The sequence below is a fragment of the Nerophis ophidion genome, linkage group LG08 (genome assembly GCF_033978795.1).
Source record: "Nerophis ophidion isolate RoL-2023_Sa linkage group LG08, RoL_Noph_v1.0, whole genome shotgun sequence".
NCBI classification, from domain to species: domain Eukaryota; kingdom Metazoa; phylum Chordata; class Actinopteri; order Syngnathiformes; family Syngnathidae; genus Nerophis; species Nerophis ophidion.
Window position 1 is genome coordinate 45404213 of NC_084618.1, and position 24530 is coordinate 45428742.

Here is a 24530-nt window from a genome sequence, read left to right on the forward strand (position 1 = left end):
TTTCAAGTGATATACATGTCATTACGGTAATCCGAGAGATTGTCACAGCCGCATTAGGAAAACGAGGCTTCAATACAAAGAAGTTGTCGCATAAGTGAGAGTGAGTATGCGAGATAAAAAGGGATGAGGAACAAACTCTACATGACAAAGTAGGGATGTTATGATAAACGGTAATAATGAAAATCGTGATAAAACTCCCAATGGTTAATATAACCGTTTTCACTGACTGGTGGTAGCTCGCTCGACTAGATGCTAACATGAAAACAAGAGTCATTGAAGTCTTGCCTCATTAAGAAACGGGTACCATAGAGCAGTGGTTCTGAAATGGGGGTACACGTACCCCTGGGGGTACTTGAAGGTATGCCAAGGGGTACGTGAGATTTTTTTTTAATATTTTAAAAATAGCAAAAATTAAAAAATCCTTATATTTATTGAATAATACTTTAACAACATATGAATGTAAGTTCATAAACTGTGAAAAGAAATGCAACAATGCAATATTCGGTGTTGACAGCTAAAAAAATGTATTGATTGATGTTAAAGATTTCTCTTTTTGTGAAGAAATGTTTAGAATTAAGTACATGAATCCAGATGGATCTCTATTACAATCCCCAAAGAGGGCACTTTATGTTGATGATTACTTCTATGTTTAGAAGTCTTTATTTATAATTGAATCACTTGTTTATTTTTCAACACGTTTTTAGTTATTTTTATATCTTTTTTTCCAATAAGTTCAAGAAAGACCACTACAAATGAGCAATATTTTGCACTGTTATACAATTTCATTTAAAAAGTGCTGTATTTTACTTCTTTATCTCTTTTTTTCAACCAAAAATGCTTTGCAGTGATTAGGGGGTACTTGAATTAAAAAAATGTTCACAGGGGGTACGTCACTGAAAAAAGGCGGAGAACCACTGCCATAAAGCAAGTGCATTTGTTCATAAAACCAACCTTGCTTCACAACTTCCGATTTCTTCAGAGGAAGAAGAAAAAATATACACAGTATATAACATATCAAACATTTTTTAACAATATTGAATATGTGTCTACTGCAATATATATTGATATTGTTGTATCACCCAGCTCTCACTGTACCTGATCATTTTTGTCACAAAAACCATATATATTTTTTTATATGCTTACATTCTTTCTACTGACCATACCCTGCAGCAGTTTGTGAAAACGCCAGGATAACCATCATTTTGATTTTGTATGGATGGCTGGACTATCACAGATTAATCTATGCAAATGAGGGTTAATGGGAAGCCAGCTGAGACATTTGGGAGACAACGCCCCCTAAAGCCACCTCTGTCAATTAACATCAATATTTGCCTTTCACTCATTGTTCAGTTTACACCTTGCTCCCGTTAACGGCAACAATTAGTGCTAATTAAGAGATTAGGCAGAAAAGGACATGCTTGATTAGGCTAGTACACGTGTATGCGTTTGTCAGCATTAAAAGCTGGATGGGAAGTGAGCGCAGTCCTATTGATGTGCTAAAATTACTCAAAATAGAATGAATGGACTACCTTTTTCACAATGATACATTCATTATTTATTGATAAATTAAGTAAAAAGTAAAATGAAGGGATTTATTTTTGACTGTACATGCTAATTTATAATACTGTAAAAAATACAACAAAATATATGTCATCATCTATGATTGCCTCATATCCATATGAAAATGTTTATTATAGCAGTCAGACATGCTTTGTTTCGCTGGCGTTGCATTACGTCCGTTCACCTGCATTGTGCTGGTTGTTATTATCTAAGCCAAACATTGTTCAAAAGCACCTGATCATTTAAAATGAAAAATCGATTTCAAATTCATCATGTTGTTGTTTTTAGAGTTGCAACTCTCAATCCACTCCGTCAAGAAAACACCTATGTGCTTGAAATTTAGTGATTTAGGGCACGGGTGTCCAAAGTAATTTTCGAGGGGTTGTTTTTTATTGCCCTTGCAGGTTGAACCTTACTAAAGAGGTTTAGGGGAAAAAAATAATAATAACATATATAGGTAGCAGGACATAGCATGTGTTGTAAGGCTTTTCTAATGCATTCTAAATATTAAATAAATTTGATCAACATTGTGCTTACAATGGAGTCCATTGGAGCTGTTCAATTCTGCCTAAATATACATCATATACCCAATGTAAGTATATATGTCATGTAGTAAACCACAGGTGTCAAACTTTGGCCCGCGGGCCAAATTTAGCCCGCCGTGTAATTTCATTTGGCCTTTGAGGCAATATCTAATTAACATTAGAGCTGGCCCGCCGCTATTGTACAACTGTGGTGCCGCTGTAACACCACATTCACCGCTAATACTCAGACTTGCCAACCTTCACGATTTTCCCGGGAGACTCCCGAAGTTCAGTGGCCCTCCCGAAAATCACCCGGGACAACCATTCTTCCGAATTTCTCCCGATTTCCACCAAGACAACGATATTGGGGGTGGGCCTTAATGGCATTGCCTTTAGCGTTCTCTACAACCTGCGTCACGTCCGCTTTTCCTCCATATAAATAGCGTGCCGGTCCGGTCACATAGTATTTATGGCTTTTACACACACATAAGTGAATGCAAGTCATACTTGGTCGACAGCCATACAGGTCACACTGAGGATGGCCGTATAAACAACTTTAACACTGTTACAAATATGCGCCAAACTGTGAACCCACACCAAACAAGAATGACAAACACATTTCGGGAGAACATCCGCACCGTAACACAACATAAACACAACAGAAGAAATACCCAGAACCTTGCAGCACTAACTCTTCTGGGGAACTACAATATACACCCACGCTACCACCAAACCCCACTCCCTAGCGTGTTCAATATCCAATGCAAAACTTGTTTGGGTCTTATTAAAAGGTTAATTTGTTCAACCTTGGCCCGCGGCTTTGTTCAGTTTTAAATTTTGACCCACTCTGTATTTGAGTTTGACACCCCTGTAGTACACGCATCACAACGTTTGCTTTTTTTTCTTCACCACTGATTATTACTCACTGCAGACTTTATATTTATGCCAACAAATATAGTTTAACATCACTTACTGTACAATGTCTTCTGTCATTAGGATGTCAACTTCAAGGATGTTCATATATTCCCATTTTGATGAAAAATGTCTCATCATCCTTGCGAAGAAACAGGATGTGGGGGCGGATAGGAACAGGCGCTTTTCATGTCGTTTTCGCCAGTTCGAGGTCCTAAATAGCTGTCAAAGGCTCCCAATTTGTCGGATTATATCCTTACCCATCTACTTTTCAGGTGAGAGGCATGATTTGTGATCTACAAAAAACTTACAGGGAGGAAACAGCCGACCACTCGAGGATGTAAGCATAGTTACACAGAAAGTGATTGTGGTGCCGCTATAAATTGTTTGTCTGTGTTAGCACTTATAATAAGAATACTTGGTTAATATTCAAGTCATGAAATGTAAGTTCAGTATTGTTGGTGCTTTTTGAATGGTTATTTATCATATTTTACGGGCGGAATCGTGGAGCCCCCATCGGTTTCGCTGTAAGCTTAAAGGCCTACTGAAACCCACTACTACCGAACACGCAGTCTGATAGTTTATATATCAATGATGAAATATTAACATTGCAACACATGTCAATATGGCCTTTTTAGTTTACTAAATTACAATTTTTAATTTCCCGAGAGTTTCTTCTTGAAAACGTCGCGTGATGATGACGTGTACGCATGACGTCACGGACTGTTAGGAAATATGAGCACTGCACACACACACACAGCTAAAAGTCGTCTGCTTTAACCGCATAATTACACAGTATTTTGGAGATCTGTGTTGCTGAATCTTTTGCAATTTGTTCAATTAATATTGGAAAAGTCACAGTAAAAAGATGGAGTTGGGAAGCTTTAGCCTTTAGCCACACAAACACATGGTGATTCCTTGTTTAAAATTCCCGGAGGTGAAACTTTACTATGGATCAGAGCGGTCAAGCGAACATGGATCCCGAACGAATGTCAACCAGCAGGTTTCGGTGAGAAAATTGTAGTAAAAATTTGCTTCTTACCGGAGATCAGCTGAGCTTGCGCCGTCCATAAAGCTGCCGTCGACTTCCCTGAGACACTGGCGTCAACACACCCGTGGACACACACCTCCGACTATCAGGTACTGTTAAACTCACTAAAACACTAGCAACACAATAGAAAGATAAGGGATTTCCCAGAATTATCCTAGTAAATGTATATATGAGTTAGGAAATTGTGTTGGATGTAAATATAAACGGATTACAATGATTTGCAAATCATTTTCAACCCATATTCAGTTGAATATGCAACAAAGACAACATATTTGATGTTCAAACTGATAAACTTTTTTTTTTTTTGCAAATCATTATTAACTTTAGAATTTGATGCCAGCAACACGTGACGAAGAAGTTAGGAAAGGTGGCAATAAATACTGATAAAGTTGAGGAATGCTCATCAAACACGTATATGGAAAATCCCACAGGTGTGCAGGCCAATTGGGAACAGTTGGGTGCCATGATTGGGTATAAAAGCAGCTTACATGAAATGCTCAGTAATTAACAAAAAAGGTTGGGGTGAGGGTCACCACTTTGTAAGCAAATTGTCGAATAGTTTTAGAACAACATTTCTCAACGAGCTATTGCAAGGAATTTAGGGATTTTACCATCTACGGTCGGAAAAATCCTCAAAAAGTTCAGAGAATCTGGAGAAATCACTGCACATAAGTGATGATATTACAGACTTTTGATCCCTCAGGTGGTACTGCATCAAAAACCAACATCAGTGAGTAAAGAATATCACCATTTGGGCTCAGGAACATTTCATAAAACCACTGCCAGTAGCTACAGGTAGTCACTACATCTGTAAGTGCAAGTTAAAACTCTACTATGCAAAGCCAAACCCATTTATCAACAATATCCTGAAACGCCGCCGGCTTGGCTGGGCCCGAGCTCATCTAAGATGGACTGATGCAAAGTGGAAAGGTGTTCTGTGATCTGACGAGTCAACATTTCAAATTATATTTGGAAACAAAGGATGTGGTGTCCTCCAGAACTAAGAGGAAAATAATCATTCGGATTGTTATAGGCACAAAGTTCAAAAGCCAGCATCTGTGATGGTATGAGGGTGTATTAGTGCCCAAAGCATGGGTAACTTACACATCTGTGAAGCCACCATTAATGCTGAAAGGTACATACAGGTTTTGGAACAACATATGTTGTCATCCAAGCAACGTTTTCATGGACGCTCCTGCTTATTTCAGCAAGACAAGTGTTACAACAGCGTCGCTTCGTAAAACAAGAGTGCGGGTAGATTCCTGGCCCGCCTGCAGTCCAGACCTGTCTCCCATCGAAAATGTGTAGCGCATTATGAAGCGTAAAATACGACAGTGGAGACCCCAGACTGTTGAACGACTGAAGCTCTACATAAAACAAGAATGGGAAAGAATTCCACTTTCAAAGCTTCAACAATTAGTTTCCTCAGTTCCCAAACGTTTATTGAGTGTTGTTAAAAGAAAAGGTGATGTAACACAGTGGTGAACATGCCCTTTCCCAACTACTTTAGCTCATGTTGCAGCCATGAAATTCTAAGTTAATTATTATTTGCAAAAAAAAAAAGGTTTATGAGTTTAAACATCAAATATGTTGTTTTTGTAGTGCATTCAATTGAATATGGGTTGAAAAGGATTTGCAAATCATTGTATTCCGTTTATATTTACATCTAACACAATTTCCCAACTCATATGGAAACGGGGTTTGTATCTTGGTTACCACAATGGTCTATATGAAATACTATCGATAAGTTCACCTGTTCTCAGGCCAAGTTCATACTCCACATTCTTTACGTTTCTCAAAGTTACAGCCGAATCCTTAATCAATTATTTTTTTTTTTCTTCACCATATCTTCGTTCGCACATCTCCGCTCGACAGTACATTCTGCCTCTCCCATTAGCCATTCTCGCCCGTGTGCCAATTTATATAACAAGAATATTGTAATTGGATTAGCGGAGGTCTTTGTTTTTTTTTGAACCCCCATCCTCCCTTTTGTCTTTTCTTTCATCATCACTCTTCATATCCATGCCCCTTTTGTCTTCTTTGTCTGCCTGTCCATTATATTAGAAAATAAATATACATTTAACCTTGAAGTCTCTCCCCTAGAACCAAAAGACAACTAATTATGTGACCGTTAGGCTTTCTGGGCTTAGTCCATAATGAATAGTAATATTCTGCAAACAGCAAATTCAAGTTTCTTATTACTTTACATTATGTAAGTTGCAGAACTTGCTGATCTTTCAGTCTACTTTGATAGGTTACAAATCCCCACACTGCAGGTTTGTTTTGCTAATTGTTTGCAATGTAACGGTCGTAGTAACATTTTTCAGAACATAACTTTTGCTTCAGTACAAAAGTGTACCAACTTTCACACAAGGTACACGACATTACATTTATACTGAGTTAACAAAAGACAGTTAAACCAAGCTTTTGTCTAGTGAAAGTCATGGCTAGCGGTAGTTAGTGCCAAGTAGAGTGCAAAGCCTTGATATCCTTTACCTTTGTAAAATATCCTGTTAGAACTTTAACTTCATCGCCACAAATCATTGATTATGGCGTATTGTTATAACTCTACTACCATATTTTGAGGACTATACACCGCAACATTTTTCCAATGCTTTGAACCCTGCGGCTTATAAAGTGCTGCGGCTAATTTATGGATTTTTTTTTTGCTAACAACCATAATGTTTTGTATTCAACAAATAGTTTTAATATTACACTGGCAAACGCAAAAAATATTTGTTTGTGCAATAGTGACATCTTTGGACGAGATTGCTTACTTTAAATGAAAATGTACTTCTGGTTTCATCACCTTGAGCCAGAAGTATACGTCTAGGTTCATCCACTACTCGTCAGTAGCTTTGTCTGCTCAAAAGGATTTTTCAGTAATCATACCAAGTAAGGTTTGTAAGTTTTACAACATAATTAAAACAATTCATACTTACCAAATTGCCCCATGTGTGATGTCTGTAGGAGTGTTTTTAATGCATATTTGTACGTACTATCGTAATGTAATCAAGCTAGCATTGTTAGCATTAGATAATATGCTAACACTTTTACAAGTGTCTGTGTTAGTACTATTAACTTATAATGGCATTCTGTATGTATTGTTTTAGTTTTGTAAATTCACAAAAACGTCACTGCGGAAATATTGATTCTGTTAAGTTGATTGAAGAACGAGCTTTAGCAGCTGGTGGGTCCATGACGATGACTTCGGTTTTGTTTGATCATCCGTTTTACTGCTGTGTTACAGGCACCGTTTGGAAACAATTAAGGTATATAAATTAACGTTTACAAAACATTTTGTACCGATATTTGTCTGTGGCGTATGGTATGGTGGAGCTAATAAATATATTTATATATTCTAAATTTTGTAAGAATCATTACAATTTTTATTACAATCTTGACCTGTGTATCTGTAATTTTGTTTTCAACTTTTGTTAATGTTCGGAGATTTTTAGACCAAGTACACTGAAGACAAATTCAACGAAACCGCAGTTATATAGATGCTAAAACAAGCTCAAATATTAAACAAAAATATATGTAAAACCATATTTTTTTTTTTTTTTTTTTTTTTTTTTTTTTTTTTTTTAAATGTAAAACCATATTGACGCATGTATTTCACTGTATGGCAGAAATAACCCTGAACATGCCACGGTCATAAAGTTCACCAAAATGAAATACAAAAGAGTAAGTTGACAGGATCAGACGTGTACATGAAACAGCATTGACAGCATCTGACAAAACACAACGCTGACATCGGCAAAAAAGCAGGCAATTTATGGAAACATCCCAAAATTCAAGGTTCTTGCATCACCAACTGCAAAATCTACATCAAGTTAAATGGAGAAGCAGGAAGATGCCCAAGTACTGGACACAATTTAGAGATTACATCATCTTGATTGTAGAGAAAATTAAAGGCATAACACACAAACTAAGAAGAATGCAGCTTCCACAACTTTTCACCACGCAGTAATAAATACAGGAATATTATATTTGACATTTTTAATTCTAAGAGAGACAAAACTCAAATAGAATTTGAAAATCCAAGAAAATATTTTAAAGACTTGGTTTTCACTTGTTTAAATAAATTCATTTATTTTTTTACTTTGCTTCTTATAACTTTCAGAAATACAATTTTAGAGAAAAAATACAACCTTGAAAATGATTTTGGGATTTTTAAACACATATACCTTTTTACCTTTTAAATTCCTTCCTCTTATTTCCTGAAAATTTAAATCCATGTTCAAGTATTTTTTTTATTGTAAAGAATAATAAATACATTTTAATTTAATTCTTCATTTTAGCTTCTGTTTTTTCGACGAAGAACATTTGTGAAATATTCATACAAAAAAAATATTCTGGCAAATCTAGAAAATCTGTAGAATCAAATTTAAATTCTATTTCAAAGTCTTTTGAATTTCTTTTAAAATGTTTGTTCTGGAAAATCTAGAAGAAATAATGATTTGTCTTTGTTAGAAAAATAGCGTGGTCCAATTTGTTATATATTCTATAAAAGTGCAGATTGGATTTTAACCTATTTAAAATATGTTATCAAAATTCTAAAATTAATCTTAATCAGGAAAGATTACTAATGATGTTCCATAAAAAAATATTTTTTGAATTTTTTCTAAAAGATTTGAATTAGCTAGTTTTTTCATTCATTTTTTTTGGTTGAATTTTGAATTTTAAAGAGTCAAAGATAAACTATGTTTCAACATTTTTTTTTTTTTTTTTTTCGTGTTTTAAACCGTTCAATTAAGTGTTTTTTTCATCATTTATTCTCTACAAAAAACCTTCCGTAAAAGGAAAAAAAATGTACGACGGAATGACAGACAGAAATACCCATTTTTTTTATACATATATATTCATTTATTAAAGGTATTTTGAGCAAATTGGCGATTTCTGGCAATTTATTTAAGTGTGTATCAAACTGGTAGCCCTTCGCATTAATCAGTACCCAAGAAGTAGCTCTTGGTTTCAAAAAGGTTGGTGACCTCTGATCTAACTTGTTAATAAACATATGTGAAATAAATAAACCATGACTAAAAGGGGTGCCAGAAAGAAATATTCCAATCCGAATTACGATTCTTATTATACATACATGTCACATGTAAAACAATTCTTAAACATTTTTAAGAATCGACTTTTGAAGAATCGTGTTGATTTTAGAACAGATTCTGAATTGAATCATCACCCCAAGAATCAGAATCAAATTGAATCAGGGGTTCACATTCTTAATGACCATGTGTAGAAATAATATGATGATTAAGAATACAGTTCAAATTAGTTTATAATTCATAAATAATAATGATTAAGCCTATTTTATTGTAGCAACACAATGCAGTGTTAATTTCAGAAATTGGAATTTCACCTGCTATGCAAAAAACAAATATCCACTGCAGAGGATGCTACTTCACACAAGAATATATATGTGCATGCATGATTACATTTTCAGACGCACTTCCATAGTGACACATTTGAAACATGGTTATTGTGTGCATTAAATAGTCTAATCCAGCCATACTGTATGCAAAGGTTTATCAGAAGGTATATAAGTATTTTCAGCACCCCACTGATAGGCTACTTTTGGAAAATCACTCTAAAGAAAAACAAAGGCCAGAAATCCAACAACCTGCTTCAGTTCCTCTGTGTTGAGTTACAGCAAAGAGCGTCCCTGAAATGATAGGCTGCAACTGGGATATTTGTGTCTCATAAATCCACCATGGTTCCATTGGCATTTACAGCCGTTCCGTCAGGTTTGGATGTCCAAAGAGGGGGAAAAACACGACTGAGACAAAGCTCAGCCTCAACCACCCCATTCACCATCCTGTCAGCGTCCCAAACCATCTGTTATACTCATCCACCTGCAGAGTACCCTACAAACTAAAGTTTGGAAACTGTTCGCCTGGCATAACCTCGGTGACTTCACAGAATACATTCTGCTGTTTGTCATGTATGCTCAATTTAATAATTCAACATTTTACACGAAAAAAATGAATTTCATGAGAAACATCTTCATTTTTCATTTTATTTTATGTCATCAAAAACAATAATCTATGAGACATGCATCTTTATTTAGGGTTGCAAAAGGTCTTATTTGTATCAAACATGCTACAAGTTACATTCAGGAACATCACAGTTACACAACTCTAAAATCGAGCAGGAAGAAGCAGAGTTGATTCCATCGCATCTATTCTCTATATCTCAGCAATTACTTGTAGTTCATTCAAACAAGTTAACACTTACGAAAAATGCATGTGAGGTCATCACTAGAGCTGCACGATTAATCGACATCTAATTGACATTGATGTTTTAAATAGTGCTGTGGCGCAAGAGAGGCACAGGTTTTGCTTTTTTCCTCCATCGTCACCTGTGTTTGCGTGACAGACATGTTTGCCAATCAGAATTGTCGAGCCTCGCGTTTCTTTGTCTCTCGCTTCAAACGGGGAGAAATAAGTCTCACTCTGTGCATTGCTCTCAGCACCTGAGTGTGTTTATTTACCAATTAACTGAACAGTTTAGGCAAGGATAGAGAGCCTTGCAACTCGCGAGCGAGAAGGTCCACGCAGTGACAAAAATGAAGGGAAAAAATCAGGACCAAATGTCCAGTTATACGAGTAACGTATTTCCTTGAATTTCCGCCGCGGCGCTATGTAATTTATAACCCCTTCTCACTCCTGCGCTTACCAAAGGCATGCAGTAAAAGTAAGTGTGCGCTAATTATTTTAAAATCTCTTCTCACTCCGGCACTTACCAGAGGCATGCAGTAAAAAGTTGAGTGTGATGTAAGCTTGGACCTTAAATCCTACTGAATAGCTCTTAATCTTCTCCCCTTTATGCGATTTCAAATTACCGGTATTGAAATCAGCCTCCTCCATTTTGAAAATGATGACGGGGGAAGTGTCACTCGTGACATCATGAGATTGACCAGGCGGTAATTCTAAGCATGTGCTAAGTATTTTGCGAAGCGAGTTTGACCCGGCAGTAGTTCAAGGCAGGCGCATACTATATGCCCTGCGGCAATTCAAGGAAATACGGTAATTCAGTTTCAAACTGGTTTCAAATTGCTCCTCTCTGAGCTGCAACCTTATCGTGGTAGAGGAGTTTGCGTGTCCCAATGATCCTAGGAGCTATGTTGTCCGGGGGCATAAAGCCCCCTGGTAGGGTCTCCCAAGGCAAACAGGTTCTAGGTGAGGGATCAGACAAAGAGCAGCTCGAAGACCTTTATGAAGAAGAAAAAGCATGGACCCAGATTTCCCTCGCCCGGACGCGGGTCACCGGGGCCCCCCTCTGGAGCCAGGCCCCGAGGTGGGGCACGATGGCGAGCGCCTGGTGGCCGGGCCTGTTCCCATGGGGCTCGGCCGGGCACAGCCCGAAGAGGCAACGTGGGTCACCCCTCCAATGGGCTCACCACCCATAGCAGGGGCCATAGAGGTCGGGTGCAATGTGAGCTGGGCGGCGGCCGAAGGCAGGGCACTTGGCGGTCCGATACTCTGCTACAGAAGCTAGCTCTTGGGACGTGGAACGTCACGTCACTGGGGGGGAAAGAGCCTGAGCTAGTGCGCGAAGTCGAGAAATTCTGGCTGGATATAGTCGGACTCACTTCGACACACAGCAAGGGCTCTGGAACCACTTCTCTCGAGAGGGATTGGACCCTCTTCCACTCTGGCGTTGCCGGCAGTGAGAGGCGACGGGCTGGCGTGGTAATTCGTGTTGCCCCCCGGCTCATAGCCTGTACGTTGGAGTTCAACCCAGTGGACGAAAGGGTAGCCTCCCTCCGCCTTCGGGTGGGGGGACGGGTCCTGACTGTTGTTTGTGCTTACGCACCAAACAGCAGTTCAGAGTACCCACCCTTTTTGGGAAAACTCGAGGGAGTACTGGAAAGTGCTCCCCCGGGTGATTCCCTTGTCCTACTGGGAGACTTCAATGCTCACGTTGGCAACGACAGTGAAACCTGGAGAGGCGTGATTGGGAAGAATGGCCGCCCGGATCTGAACCCGAGTGGTGTTTTGTTATTGGACTTTTGTGCTCGTCACAGTTTGTCCATAACAAACACCATGTTCAAACATAAGGGTGTCCATATGTGCACTTGGCACTAGGAGTTCCTTAAGGCTCTGGATGCTGTGGGGCTGTCTTGGTTGACAAGACTTTGCAGCATCGCGTGGACATCGGGGGCGGTACATCTGGATTGGCAGACCGGGGTGGTTGTTCCTCTCTTTAAGAAGGGGGACCGGAGGGTGTGTTCCAACTATCGTGGGATCACACTCCTCAGCCTTCCCGGTAAGGTTTATTCAGGTGTACTGGAGAGGAGGTTACGCTGGATAGTCGAACCTCGGATTCAGGAGCAACAGTGTGGTTTTTGTCCTGGGCGTGGAACTGTGGACCAGCTCTATACTCTCGGCAGGGTTCTTGAGGGTGCATGGGGGTTTGCCCAACCAGTCTACATGTGCTTTGTGGACTTGGACAAGGCATTCGACCGTGTCCCTCGGGAAGTCCTGTGGGGAGTGCTCAGAGTATGGGGTATCGGACTGTCTTATTGTGGCGGTCCGTTCCCTGTACGATCAGTGCCAGAGCTTGGTCCGCATTGCCGGCAGTAAGTCGAACACATTTCCAGTGAGGGTTGGACTCCGCCAAGGTTGTCCTTTGTCACCGATTTTGTTCATAACTTTTATGGACAGAATTTCTAGGCGCAGTCAAGGCGTTGAGGGGTTCCGGTTTGGTAACCGCAGGATTAGGTCTCTGCTTTTTGCAGATGATGTGGTCCTGATGGCTTCATCCGACCAGAATCTTCAGCTCTCGCTGGATCGGTTCGCAGCCGAGTGTGAAGCGACCGGAATGAGAATCAGCACCTCCAAGTCCGAGTCCATGGTTATCGCCCGGAAAAGGGTGGAATGCCATCTCCGGGTTGGGGAGGAGACCCTGCCCCAAGTGGAGGAGTTCAAGTACCTAGGAGTCTTGTTCACGAGTGAGGGAAGAGTGGATCGTGAGAGCGACAGGCGGATCGGTGCGGCGTCTTCAGTAATGCGGACGTTGTACCGATCCGTTGTGGTGAAGAAGGAGCTGAGCCGGAAGGCAAAGCTCTCAATTTACCGGTCGATCTACGTTCCCATCCTCACCTATGGTCATGAGCTTTGGGTCGTGACCGAAAGGATAAGATCACGGGTACAAGCGGCCGAAATGAGTTTCCTCCGCCGTGTGGCGGGGCTCTCCCTTAGAGATAGGGTGAGAAGTTCTGCCATCCGGGAGTAAAGCCGCTGCTCCTTCACATCGAGAGGAGCCAGATGAGGTGGTTTGGGCATCTGGTCAGGATGCCACCCGAACGCCTCCCTAGGGAGGTGTTTAGGGTGCGTCCAACCGGTAGGAGGCCACGGGGAAGACCCAGGACACGTTGGGAAGACTATGTCTCCCGGCTGGCCTGGGAACGCCTCGGGATCCCCCGGGAAGAGCTAGACAAAGTGGCTGGGGAGAGGGAAGTCTGGGTTTCCCTGCTTAGGCTCTTGCCCCCGCGACCCGACCTCGGATAAGCGGAAGATGATGGATGGATGGATGGAGTTTCAAATTGGATTGGCAATATGACCCAATCAATATGGACAAAAGAGTGACAATGCTGTGATCACGGGACAGCCACAGACTAACGTCCGGCTTCGTTTTTCTAACTGGGGAAAAAAATGCACCTTACGTTAAATATTTATTAAGTAACATTTTTGCTTACAGAAAGGAAAGTCCATTTTACTTTTTGTTTGTTTATTTATTTAGTACAGCAACATTATCTACCTTCCTATTAAAGTACATCAATCCATTTCCTACCGCTTATTCCCTTTTTTGGGGTCGCGGGGGGCGCTGGCGCCTATCTCAGCTACAATCGGGCGGAAGGCGGGGTACACCCTGGACAAGTCGCCACCTCATCTCAGGGCCAACACAGATAGACAGACAACATTCACACTCACATTCACACACTAGGGCCAATTTAGTGTTGCCAATCAACCTATCCCCAGGTGCATGTCTTTGTAAGTGGGAGGAAGCCGGTTGTACCCGGAAGGAACCCACGCATTCACGGGGAGAACATGCAAACACCACACAGAAAGATCCCGAGCCTGGGATTGAACCCAGGACTGCAGGACCTTTGTATTGTGAGGCAGACGCACTACAGGTATATTATTGCACTGTCATACAATTTAATAAATCAGAAACTGATGAGATAGTGCTGTAATCCATCCATCCATCCACTTTCTACCGCTTATTCCCTTTGGGGTGGCGGGGGGCGCTGGTGCCTATCTCAGTTACAATCGGGCGGAAGGCGGGGTACACCTCGCCACCTCATCGCAAGGCTAGTGCTGTATTTGACTTCTTTATCTCTTTTTTTTAACCAAAAATGCTTTGCTCTGATTAGGGGGTACTTGAATGAAAAAAATGTTCACAGGGGGTACATCACTGAAACAAGGTTGAAAACCACTGTACTAGACCACACATCTGTGGTCAGCGCCAAGTAAGTGACTTGACTTAATTGTACGACTAAGATTTTGTTTGTTTCAAAATGACTATTCGATGTCAAAATATAAAGAGTAGAAATGATGAACAAAATGTCAGCCACTGTCTTGTTGTCAAACACCAATGAAAATGAAATGTAGCATTTGGACAGACTATACTGTAGCAAAAGTCATCACATGTCCACAAACATGTGTGTTCTTAAATGTGTATTCCACCTCTTCCATGTCAAGAGCAGTTTGATTTGGGCTTGCATGGTAAACAACTCAAATGTTGTCGATTGTTTTATCCAGACGCATACATTTGTCCAAATGTGGACAAATATACGCATTGTGGGTTTCCTGGATGTCATCTACATCGCTAAAAGAACAATCTAAGGAAGAAAAATCCCACTGCCATCTTCCACTATTTTTTTTTTAAATATATAAATCGCCCGCTTGAAAATTCCCTCTCCTCTTCTACAACTCTCTCGTCGTCATTTGGGATATCCCTTGTGATTTTCCTTCCTGGTTCCATGACCCGCCCTATGTTGCCTCTGATTGGCCTAATCTTAATCAATCGTGACTCATTATAGTAAACAACCAACCAATCATGGATGTTCTTATATACGTTTAAGCACGTCTTGGAAGGAGTAAGGGGAGCGGTTTGGTAACCTGTAGAGCATGGGTGTCAAACACTGGCCTGCGGGCCAAATTTGGCCCGCCGTGTAATTTCACTTGGCCCTTGAGGCAAAATCAAATTAACATTAGAGCTGGCCCGCCGCTGTAACACCGCATTAACCGCATTCACGCTAACACTCTTACTTGCCAACCCTCTCGCTTTTCCCGGGAGACTCCCGAAGTTCATCCCGGACAACAATATTTGGGGTGGGCTTTAAAGGCACTGCCTTTGGTGTTCTCTACAACCTGTCTCCACGTCCGCTTTTCCTCCATACAGACAGCGTGCCGACCCAGTCACATGATATATGCGGCTTATACACACACACAAGTGAATGCAAGGCATACTTGGTCAACAGCCATACAGGTCACACTGAGGATGGCCGTATAAATAACTTTAGCACTGTTACAAATATGGACCACACTGTGAACCCACACCAAACAAGAATGACACATTTCAGGAGAACATCCGCACCGTAATACAACATAAACACAACAGAACAAATACCCAGAAGCCTTGCAGCACTAACTCTTCCGGGATGCTACAATATACACCCCCCGCTATCACCAAACCCCGTCCACCTCAACCCCACCGCCAAAAAGAGGCATTCAATTTTTATTTAAATTTGATTTGATATGCCATTGATATTTTTTAATTATTAATATTATTTGAAACTCGATTTTGCATGTCACTATAACGTTATATAAGCCTTGCTTGTTCAATATTCAATGCAAAACTTGTTTGGGCCCCTATTAAAAGGTTAATTTGTTCAACCTCGGCCCGCGGCTTTGTTCGGTTTTAAAGTTTGGCCCACTCTGTATTTGAGTTTGACACCCCTGCCGGAGAGGGAAGCGGGGGACAACAAGGAACACAACAAATAAGCGGTGTTTTGTAATTTTAACGTGAAATAAATTACATCGATATTACGATATTTTCTTAATTCATATTTTGTTTAAAAATATATCGATATATCGTACAAACTCGATGTATCGCCCAACCCTATTATCAAGATTCTTAATCTCAATGGGACTTTCCTGGGTAAATAAAGGTTAGGGAAAAAAAAAACTTCTCAATAGTGATTTTATTTACGGGGTCACAGAAAATGTATGTTCCCCATGGGGGTCATGACGTAAAATAATTGAGAGACACTGCTTAAGCTTATCTAAAACACATTCTTTCAGCGGGTAAGCTACTTATCAGATGACCAAGTTGAGAGGTGATCTACCTAACAGTCATTCTTTGACATATTAAAGGTGTTTATTAAAACGGTTCAATACATTATTTATTGTAGACAATAATATAAATTAGTGTAAGAAAAAGATGAGTAAAAAGATCTTATTAAATTAATATTCCCATTTTCCAGCTCTCAGCAATTACTGATAATTTATTTGCTCACTGTGTTTAACCCATACCTGGTTGTACAGGTAAGTCGTTAAATAAATGCCCAGTGTTGTAATTATGTACACTTATTTGTTCTCGGGATAGTTCTGCCTCTCGCCTGTAAAAATCACTGCTCTCATTAGTTCCTTCTTTGAGTGCTATTTTTTATTTGTATTTTTGCCAGTTATAATACCACATATTTATGTTACTTTGTTATTCCTGAACAAAATGAGGGGGCAGAAATGCTTACAGAGGGGGAGCTCAGGGCCACTGGTGATCTACGCAAACGTTGGTGAAATTGCCCCACCCACTGGGACAGGGAGAAACAAAATGAGGCAATGAATACAATTGAATTGTTCTGTCTACACTCCTCAAAACTGAGATGAAAAACATAAAGACATTCACGAGGAAGAGACGGGTGGAGTAGGCGGAGGAGGTCACAGTTTGAGACGCCAAAGGTTTCAGGTGTTGTGTCAGGTAAAGGTCTCTGAGCAGGTGGATGGCTGTGCCGTTAAAGGTTACCCAGACAACCTATCTTGTTAGTGCGCCAGTCAGATGACAGCGTACAGTGGAGAGAGGGGTCATAAGGTCGGAATTTGTGAACCCCATCGTATCTGGGGAAGACCCTGCTGTCATTTGTTTAAGGTTACAGTTGTCTTCTATCTAAGGTGCTTTAAAAAAGTTAATTGCCCCAGTATTTACCCCTGCATTCACTCTGCTGGCTGACAGTGCTTGGACCGAAGGGCCTGTTTGTATCACAGCTTGTATGTACTGTATGTACAGTAAATACCCAGGGGTGTTATCATTTCATCACATGACTGTATATGTGTAACAGTCCTTTGTCTCTAATTGTCCTCTACACTGCAGTATTTAAAAGGATTCATATTTACCATGACCTTCATCTGTCACACATTATTTTATTATTTAATTGTTTGGTTTATTTTATAATTTAGTTAACCTCTTTAACCCTGGGTTTGAGAGGCTTCTGAGAAAACAACATATCTAAAAAAGGTTTTCATCTACAGGGATGATCTTGGTATCAAAGTTCAGGGGAAACTTTGAGAGTTACTGTACTATCTTATATAGTATATATATATATGTAAATAAAACTGTTTATGCAGTTAGTTTTAGCGGTGGGCAAACAGTACGTGTGTTGGAAGGGCAAAGTGTTAGCTATTAAAGGGTGCTAGGATTGTCGCATTAATGTTTTATATAATTAAAGGATTCTCGACATAGTAGAATCAGCTTTTATTGGTCAAGTGTATGTTTCAACACACAATGAATATGACTTGTTAGACATTATGCTCGTCTTTAACCATTGACTTGTTTTCCACCATTGTCTATTTAAGTGATTGTGGTGTGAAGCGTCTTCTGTTTTTCTTAAACTGGTTTGGTTGAGCTTTTAGATGATTTAATTTTAAGTTACGTGGATGAGTAGCACATGTGTATTCATACTATCGTGTCGCAGTTACCATAATACCACAAATGCAACCATGCTGCCTAAAAGGTTACATTAAGGTTGTTAGTAGACCATTGCCAAAACTATTCCAACCTATCATGAAAAAAAAGTTTATCCAGGCAAAATGTTCTCTAACTGGAGAAGTGCTTGTTTTATCAGTGGAACTGTCCAGGGTCCTGAAATCTTGGGCTTCAGTTTTCCTCATTGAATCTATCCATCAATTGTCTACCTCTTGTAGATAATGTGGGGGGAAGGCGGTGTACACCTTGAACAAGTTGCTACCTCGTCGCAAGGCCCACACAGATAGACATTCACACTCACACACTAGGGCCAATTTAGTGTTGCCAATCAACCACAAATACAATACATGTTTTCAAATTGGAACGGTTTCAATCAGTTGTGAAATGTGGAAGTAGAGTGACAAATGGTTCCGAATAAAAACAAAAGAAGAAAATGTGTATGGAATAACACTTCAGAGTTACTTTATCAGTACTTGTAAGTATCAAGTTTGCTCTCGTGTGTATGTTTTATCTTTAAAGAATGTCTGATGATCAAAAACAATAAAGCACATTCAAGTTTGAAGAAAAACAACATTTCAATGGCCTTTTTTGTAAGGATTACATTGTATCAATTGTCTGCACAAACAAAGCAGTCGTCCTTAAAATAATATTCCTATCAGACAAATAGTGTGGGTTGCCATGCAACCTTACACGCAATACAACAAAGCCTAGAAGCAACAAGAAAGGCCATAAGCACACAAGAGGAAAACGAGTCAAGAGTTCTGTGTTGTGAGTAAAGAGTAAATCAAACCAAATTTCTAGGTGTAATGATTGATAATAAAATGAACTAAAAATCTCATCTAAAAAATAAACAACAAAACAACATAAGGTGGTAAGAAACACGTCAATAATGAATAAAGCTAAACATGCACTGTACCAAAAATCCCTGCATATCTTCTACTGCTCGCTACTGTTGTCATATCTGAATTATTGTGCAGAAAACGGGGGAAATAACTACAAAAGTACACTTCATTCACTAACCGTGTTACAAAAAGCAAACATCAGAAAAATACATCACGTTGGATATAGAGGACACTCAAACCCTTTATTCATTAAATCGAAAATATTGAAATTCTACAACATAGTGGATTTGCAAACAGCTAAAATTATGCACAAAGCAAACTACAATCTGCTACCCAAGAATATACAACAATTCTTCTCAATAAAAGAGGAGAAATATAATCTAAGAGAAAAATGTGATTTAAAACATTTGTATGCACGTACAGCATTTAAGACTTTCGGTATATCTGTATGTGGAATTAAATTATATAATGGATTAAGCAAAGAAATCAAACAACGTACTAATGTGATCCAATTCAAGAAACTCTTAAACTTAAAGTGTTAACAAAGTACAAAAAAGAAAAACCATGATAAACATTCTGAATTTATTCTAACCATCCATTCATTTTTTTATATAATTGTATTCATCCCACATTATGAAATATAACTTACTTCACTAATTATTATTTATTTATGTTATTACTAATGGAGTATACTGTGAATAAATTGCCAACAATAAGTGAACAAAAGTGTTAGCAACTGCTATGTAAAGGTAAAGCGGTAAATAAGATCTGCTTCTTTCTACTCCTTTTCGAACACGTTGAATAGACAAATGGGAAATTGTGACGCATCATGTTGTATGCATGCATGTTCGAAATCAACTCAAACTCAAGCTAGAAGGGAAGTGGTCAACTATTAGGTGGGCCTTCTTAAAGATTCCTCCCTTCTCATTCCCTACCTCCCTGGGGAGAGCAGGGTAGCTTGCACAAGCAGATTTAGCACATCGTATTGACTTACGAGGACTTTTTTTTCCTCTCCAAGCCGCCGCCTTGGGAAAAAGAGCGATACAAAGCGGAGGGTTGAAGAAGAGAGAGAGAATGGAAATTCAATACACAGACAGGGAGGAGATGAATGTTTTAGAGTGCACGGATGTTTAGCTGTGATCCGTATTGTCTGCAAATGGATGGATAGATGAGGAGAGGGCACATGAAGCGTGGGATCCCGCTTAGGAGCAAACACACACACACTTAATGAGGAGCTCTGCACATTTCCTGTCGCGGTTTTCAATTCCAACTACATTTAAAAGTCGGTTAACCCTCATTGCAAATAACAGTTGACATGTAAGTCCTACCTCACCTCTGCAGGCGCTCCAAAATTACAGTACATGCCTGCACAATAGAGCAGCCTGATTTAGACTGATGTGTGGTCAGCAAATTAATGTTTTGTATCCAAAAGTTTACAAATAGAGTGTGTGTTGTAGTAGTGGAAATCTGCATTGTGTGTAAAGAGCATAGCCAGCAGCAATGAATGAACCCTTGTCAACCTAGAACCGTTTGTGGTATATACTGTACCATCAACACATTTGTAAAGTGTTGTGTACAATATCAAAGATGTGTCGACTTACATATAACTTAAAATGTTTGAATTCTTTATTTTCGTTCAGTAACACAAATATAAAAAAGATGTATTAATTTAAAGTCCTTCAAAATCAATCATGAGTGGCTTATTATTACTACTTTTGCTATTATGGCAAATGCGTGACATCAGCCTTTCTATAGCAATTATTAGGCTGAAAGTCCAAAAGCGATTATTTCCTTGGATGGAAATGAGTTATTTTAAGACATAAAGTAAGCTCAATTTACATGTAATATTTGACACCTTATTAAAGCATTAAAGTTGTTTAATGGCGAAATATAAGGTTTTGAAAATGATCTGGCTCTCTGACACTGGGGAAGTCATATCTTGGTATAGTCACACTACTGCAACATGACAACCACTCCAAAATGTTTCCAGTATGTCGCCTAGAGACTTACTGAGTTTAAGTCTAGCACAAAGCTATAGAGGGCCCATTTTAAAACATTTCACGTGTTGCTAACATGCGGCGTTCTTATGGCTACTATATATGTTGTAAACATTTATAGCGTCTTGACGCCTTCATTAAAAACAACCTGGACCTCGGAGCGAAACTCTGCATAGTACGCTTTCAGTCAATCTGTTGCAAAGTGCTGGATGGGAAATAATTTACGAACACAATAATATGGCTGTTCTGTGAGCAAATAAATAAACACACACACACACCTTGTTTTCCCCCTGAACACCCCTGGAGCTTGTGTCCCAGCATAGAAATAAGAGTAAGTGTGTGTGTGTTTGTGTGTGTGTGTGTGTGTGTGTGTGTGTGTGTGTGTGTGTGTGTGTGTGTGTGTGTGTGTGTGTGTGTGTGCGTGTGTGTGTGTGTGTGTGTGTGTGTGTCAGCTGCAGCATGTTCTGTGAGTTATGTGTGCACGTGCATAGGTGTGTATTGCCAGCAGGCTCGTGGTTCTGGGCCGCCCTGTAAAGGTGATGTGTGGCCGCTATTTGGCGGCTGGACATGGCAGGTTAGCTCACTGCAGCCTGATCATATTTTATACGCCAGCTCTCTCCAGTCTTATCATATTTTACACGCCGGCAATAACAAACTGTCTGGAGGAAAAGAAGAAGAAAAAACTACTTGTGCACATGTCCCAGTACTAAAACACACGCACACACACATTCCCAAGAGGCAGAGTTGTAACGTGGCGATTGACAAATTTAGTTTTTTTTTTTTACAGAAAAGGCAGATTGAACGAAGATAACGTAGGAAATTAGGCTGAGTTAATAGAATGATCTGAAGTGTGCCAGCAGTCATTTGGTTCTATTGTCTAGTTCAGTCCTGAGCGGCATCTGTCACTGTCCGGCTGCCCACTGAACACACACACACACACACACACACACACACACATACACACGTAACAGGAGATTGATCCGAACATTGATAGATTTGATACTAGGGTAGTAGTGGAATTGGAACTACAGTAACAAAATGACATCAACAATTTTCATTTGTCTTCAATGTTTATTTTCACAAATATCTGTTTTGTTTTGTTTTTCGCTTTGTTGCATCGTTGATAATGTTATCTTTAAATTTTTGTTACATACAAACTGTAGGAAATACGATTGCTTTAGGTGCAAAAATGCAACGACTTTGCAGGAGAGCCAACAGTAGTTTTTGCTTTTGTTTAGACATTATTGAGAACATATTGACTAAACACTTGTATGTAATTAAAGGGATAGTGGTGTTATTGTTTTGATGATGTCACATTGGTGTATTTATATATTGATACATTTTTCACAAATAAATATCTTTGATCAAACATTTTGGGTGCTTTCTGTGCTTTATTCTGATTAGAATGACGGGCAAAAAAAATCAAAGGCAAAATCAAAAAATCATTAATGTATCTGGAACAATTTCACTTAAAAATTGTCAATACTAATGTTCTTGTATTTACTTGGTATAAGGCTGATACTAAAACTGTCAGTTTCGCGAACCCCTAACACACCAGAAGTGGGTGGTTTTCATCATGCCTCCATCAATTCAAGGCACAGTATGCAAATGTGGGGAATATAATGACATAAAGTTGAAAGGTCAAAATGCAGAAAAGTAGCCAATGGCCATAAACTTCCTGCACATTTTCTTGTTATTAGTCTTGATTCATGGAAAATAAAAAAAACACAATGGTGTAGGAGAAAAAACATTATTTTGTACAATAGACAAAGTTGATTAAGTAGTGTTGCATATTCGCCCTATAAACAAAAATGAAAATATTGTAAAAAAAAAAAAAAAAAAAACATTTTGACAATATTTTTTGTCAATGTAAAAAAGTTGCATGAAAGTTAAAAAGAAGTAGCAATCCGATGAAAAGAAACTGAAGCGAGTGACAGAAAAAAAAAAGGCGGGAACATGTTTCCTACCTGGGGCAGATAGAGGAAGGCAGGTGGGCATTGCAGAGAATGAGGTAACATCCCGGTGCCGGACAGCAGAACACAGCCAGAGTTTGCCATGCAGCACAGCATGTGAAGACGGGAGCCCTTACTCATAGAGACCGTGGACACTTGGTCTGTCCTTCACCTCTCAACCTCGCTCTCTACTTCTCGTCCCCTCCGGAGCGTGTTCCCTCGCGGCGGCGGCGGCGGCGGCGGCGGCGATGCGCGGTCAAGACACACGAACGCGGAGGAGGGGATGCCGGAGTACAAACGCAGGGCTGGTAAGTGGCGCGAAGTAGGGGGAAAGTGACGCTTCGGTTCTTCTCCTACTTTGGTTGAGGAGCCGAGGCAAGCACGGAGGAGGAGGAGAGCGGCGGAGGTGGAAGTGGGGGGCGGGGCAAAGGAGCTCCTTTAGGGAGGGAGAGACTGGAGGGATTGGAGGGGGAAGGAATCTGTGTATCACTTGTACAAATATGTGCGGTTGCCTCCCAGGTCGAATTCTAACTCAATTTCCCACTTATATTCTCTTGAACGAAAACAAAAAAATGCTTACAAATTACCCGAAACTTCCCACGGACAAAGGAAATTCGTATAAGTATTTATTTTTCAGGCGTTTACCCCTCGAATGCATCTTTAAAGGGGAACATTATCACCAGACCTATGTAAGCGTCAATATATACCTTGATGGTGCAGAAAAAAGACCATATATTTTTTTAACCGATTTCCGAACTCTAAATGGGTGAATTTTGGCGAATTAAACGCCTTTCTGTTTATCGCTCTTTTTGCGATGACATCAGAACGTGACGTCTCCGAGGTGATACAGCCGCCATTTTCATTTTCAACACATTACAAACACCGGGTCTTAGCTCTGTTATTTTCCGTTTTTTCGACTATTTTTTGGAACCTTGGAGACATCATGCCTCGTCGGTGTGTTGTCGGAGGGTGTAACGACACTAACAGGGAGGGATTCAAGTTGCACCACTGGCCCGAAGATGCGAAAGTGTCTGCCGCCAGACCCCCATTGAATGTACCAAAGTGTCTCCACATTTTACCAGCGATGACAGACATGGCACAGAGATGTATGGATAACCTGCAGATGCATTTGCAACGATAAAGTCAACGAAATCCCAAAGGTGAGTTTTGTTGATGTTGACTTATGTGCTAATCAGACATATTTGGTTGCGGCGTGACTGCCAGCTAATTGATGCTAACATGCCACGCTAATTGATGCTATCAAGCTATTTACCGGCGGTGCTAAAGCAGACATGACACGGAGATGTATGGATAACCTGCAGATGCATTTGCAAAGATAAAGTCAATGAAATCACAAAGATGAGTTTTGTTGATGTTGACTGCTTGCTAATCGATGCTAACATGTTACGCTAATCGATGCTAACATGCTATCTACCAGCGGTGCTAAAGCAGACATGGCACAGAGATGTATGGCTAACCTGCAGATGCTTTTGCAACTATATTACGTTTCCTTCCACCCACATTTAATGCGAAAAAAACACTTACCAATCAACGGATTTAAGTTGCTCCAGTGCCAAGAGATGCGAAAGTCCTGATCGTTTGGTCCGCACATTTTACCGGCGATGCTAACGCAGCTATTCGACCATGCTATGGCTATGAATAGCATCAATAGCTATTCGCTCAATAGCTTC

General features: G+C 39.9%; 1 protein-coding gene across 6 annotated transcripts in view; it reads right to left on the reverse strand.

Moving 5' to 3' along the window:
* The window catches only part of rbfox3a (RNA binding fox-1 homolog 3a), a 1176173-nt gene that overhangs the window by 344190 nt on the left and 807453 nt on the right, over positions 1-24530 (reverse strand). The window contains exon 1 of one of the 6 annotated variants that reach the window (XM_061908670.1): positions 22855-23201. The exons of the other annotated variants lie outside the window; for them this stretch is intronic. Within the exon in view, the coding sequence (XP_061764654.1) occupies positions 22855-22980 (126 nt within the window). The 5' untranslated portion in view covers positions 22981-23201. Of the gene's footprint in view, positions 1-22854; positions 23202-24530 lie in introns of those variants that run through there. 6 annotated transcript variants of the gene reach the window in all.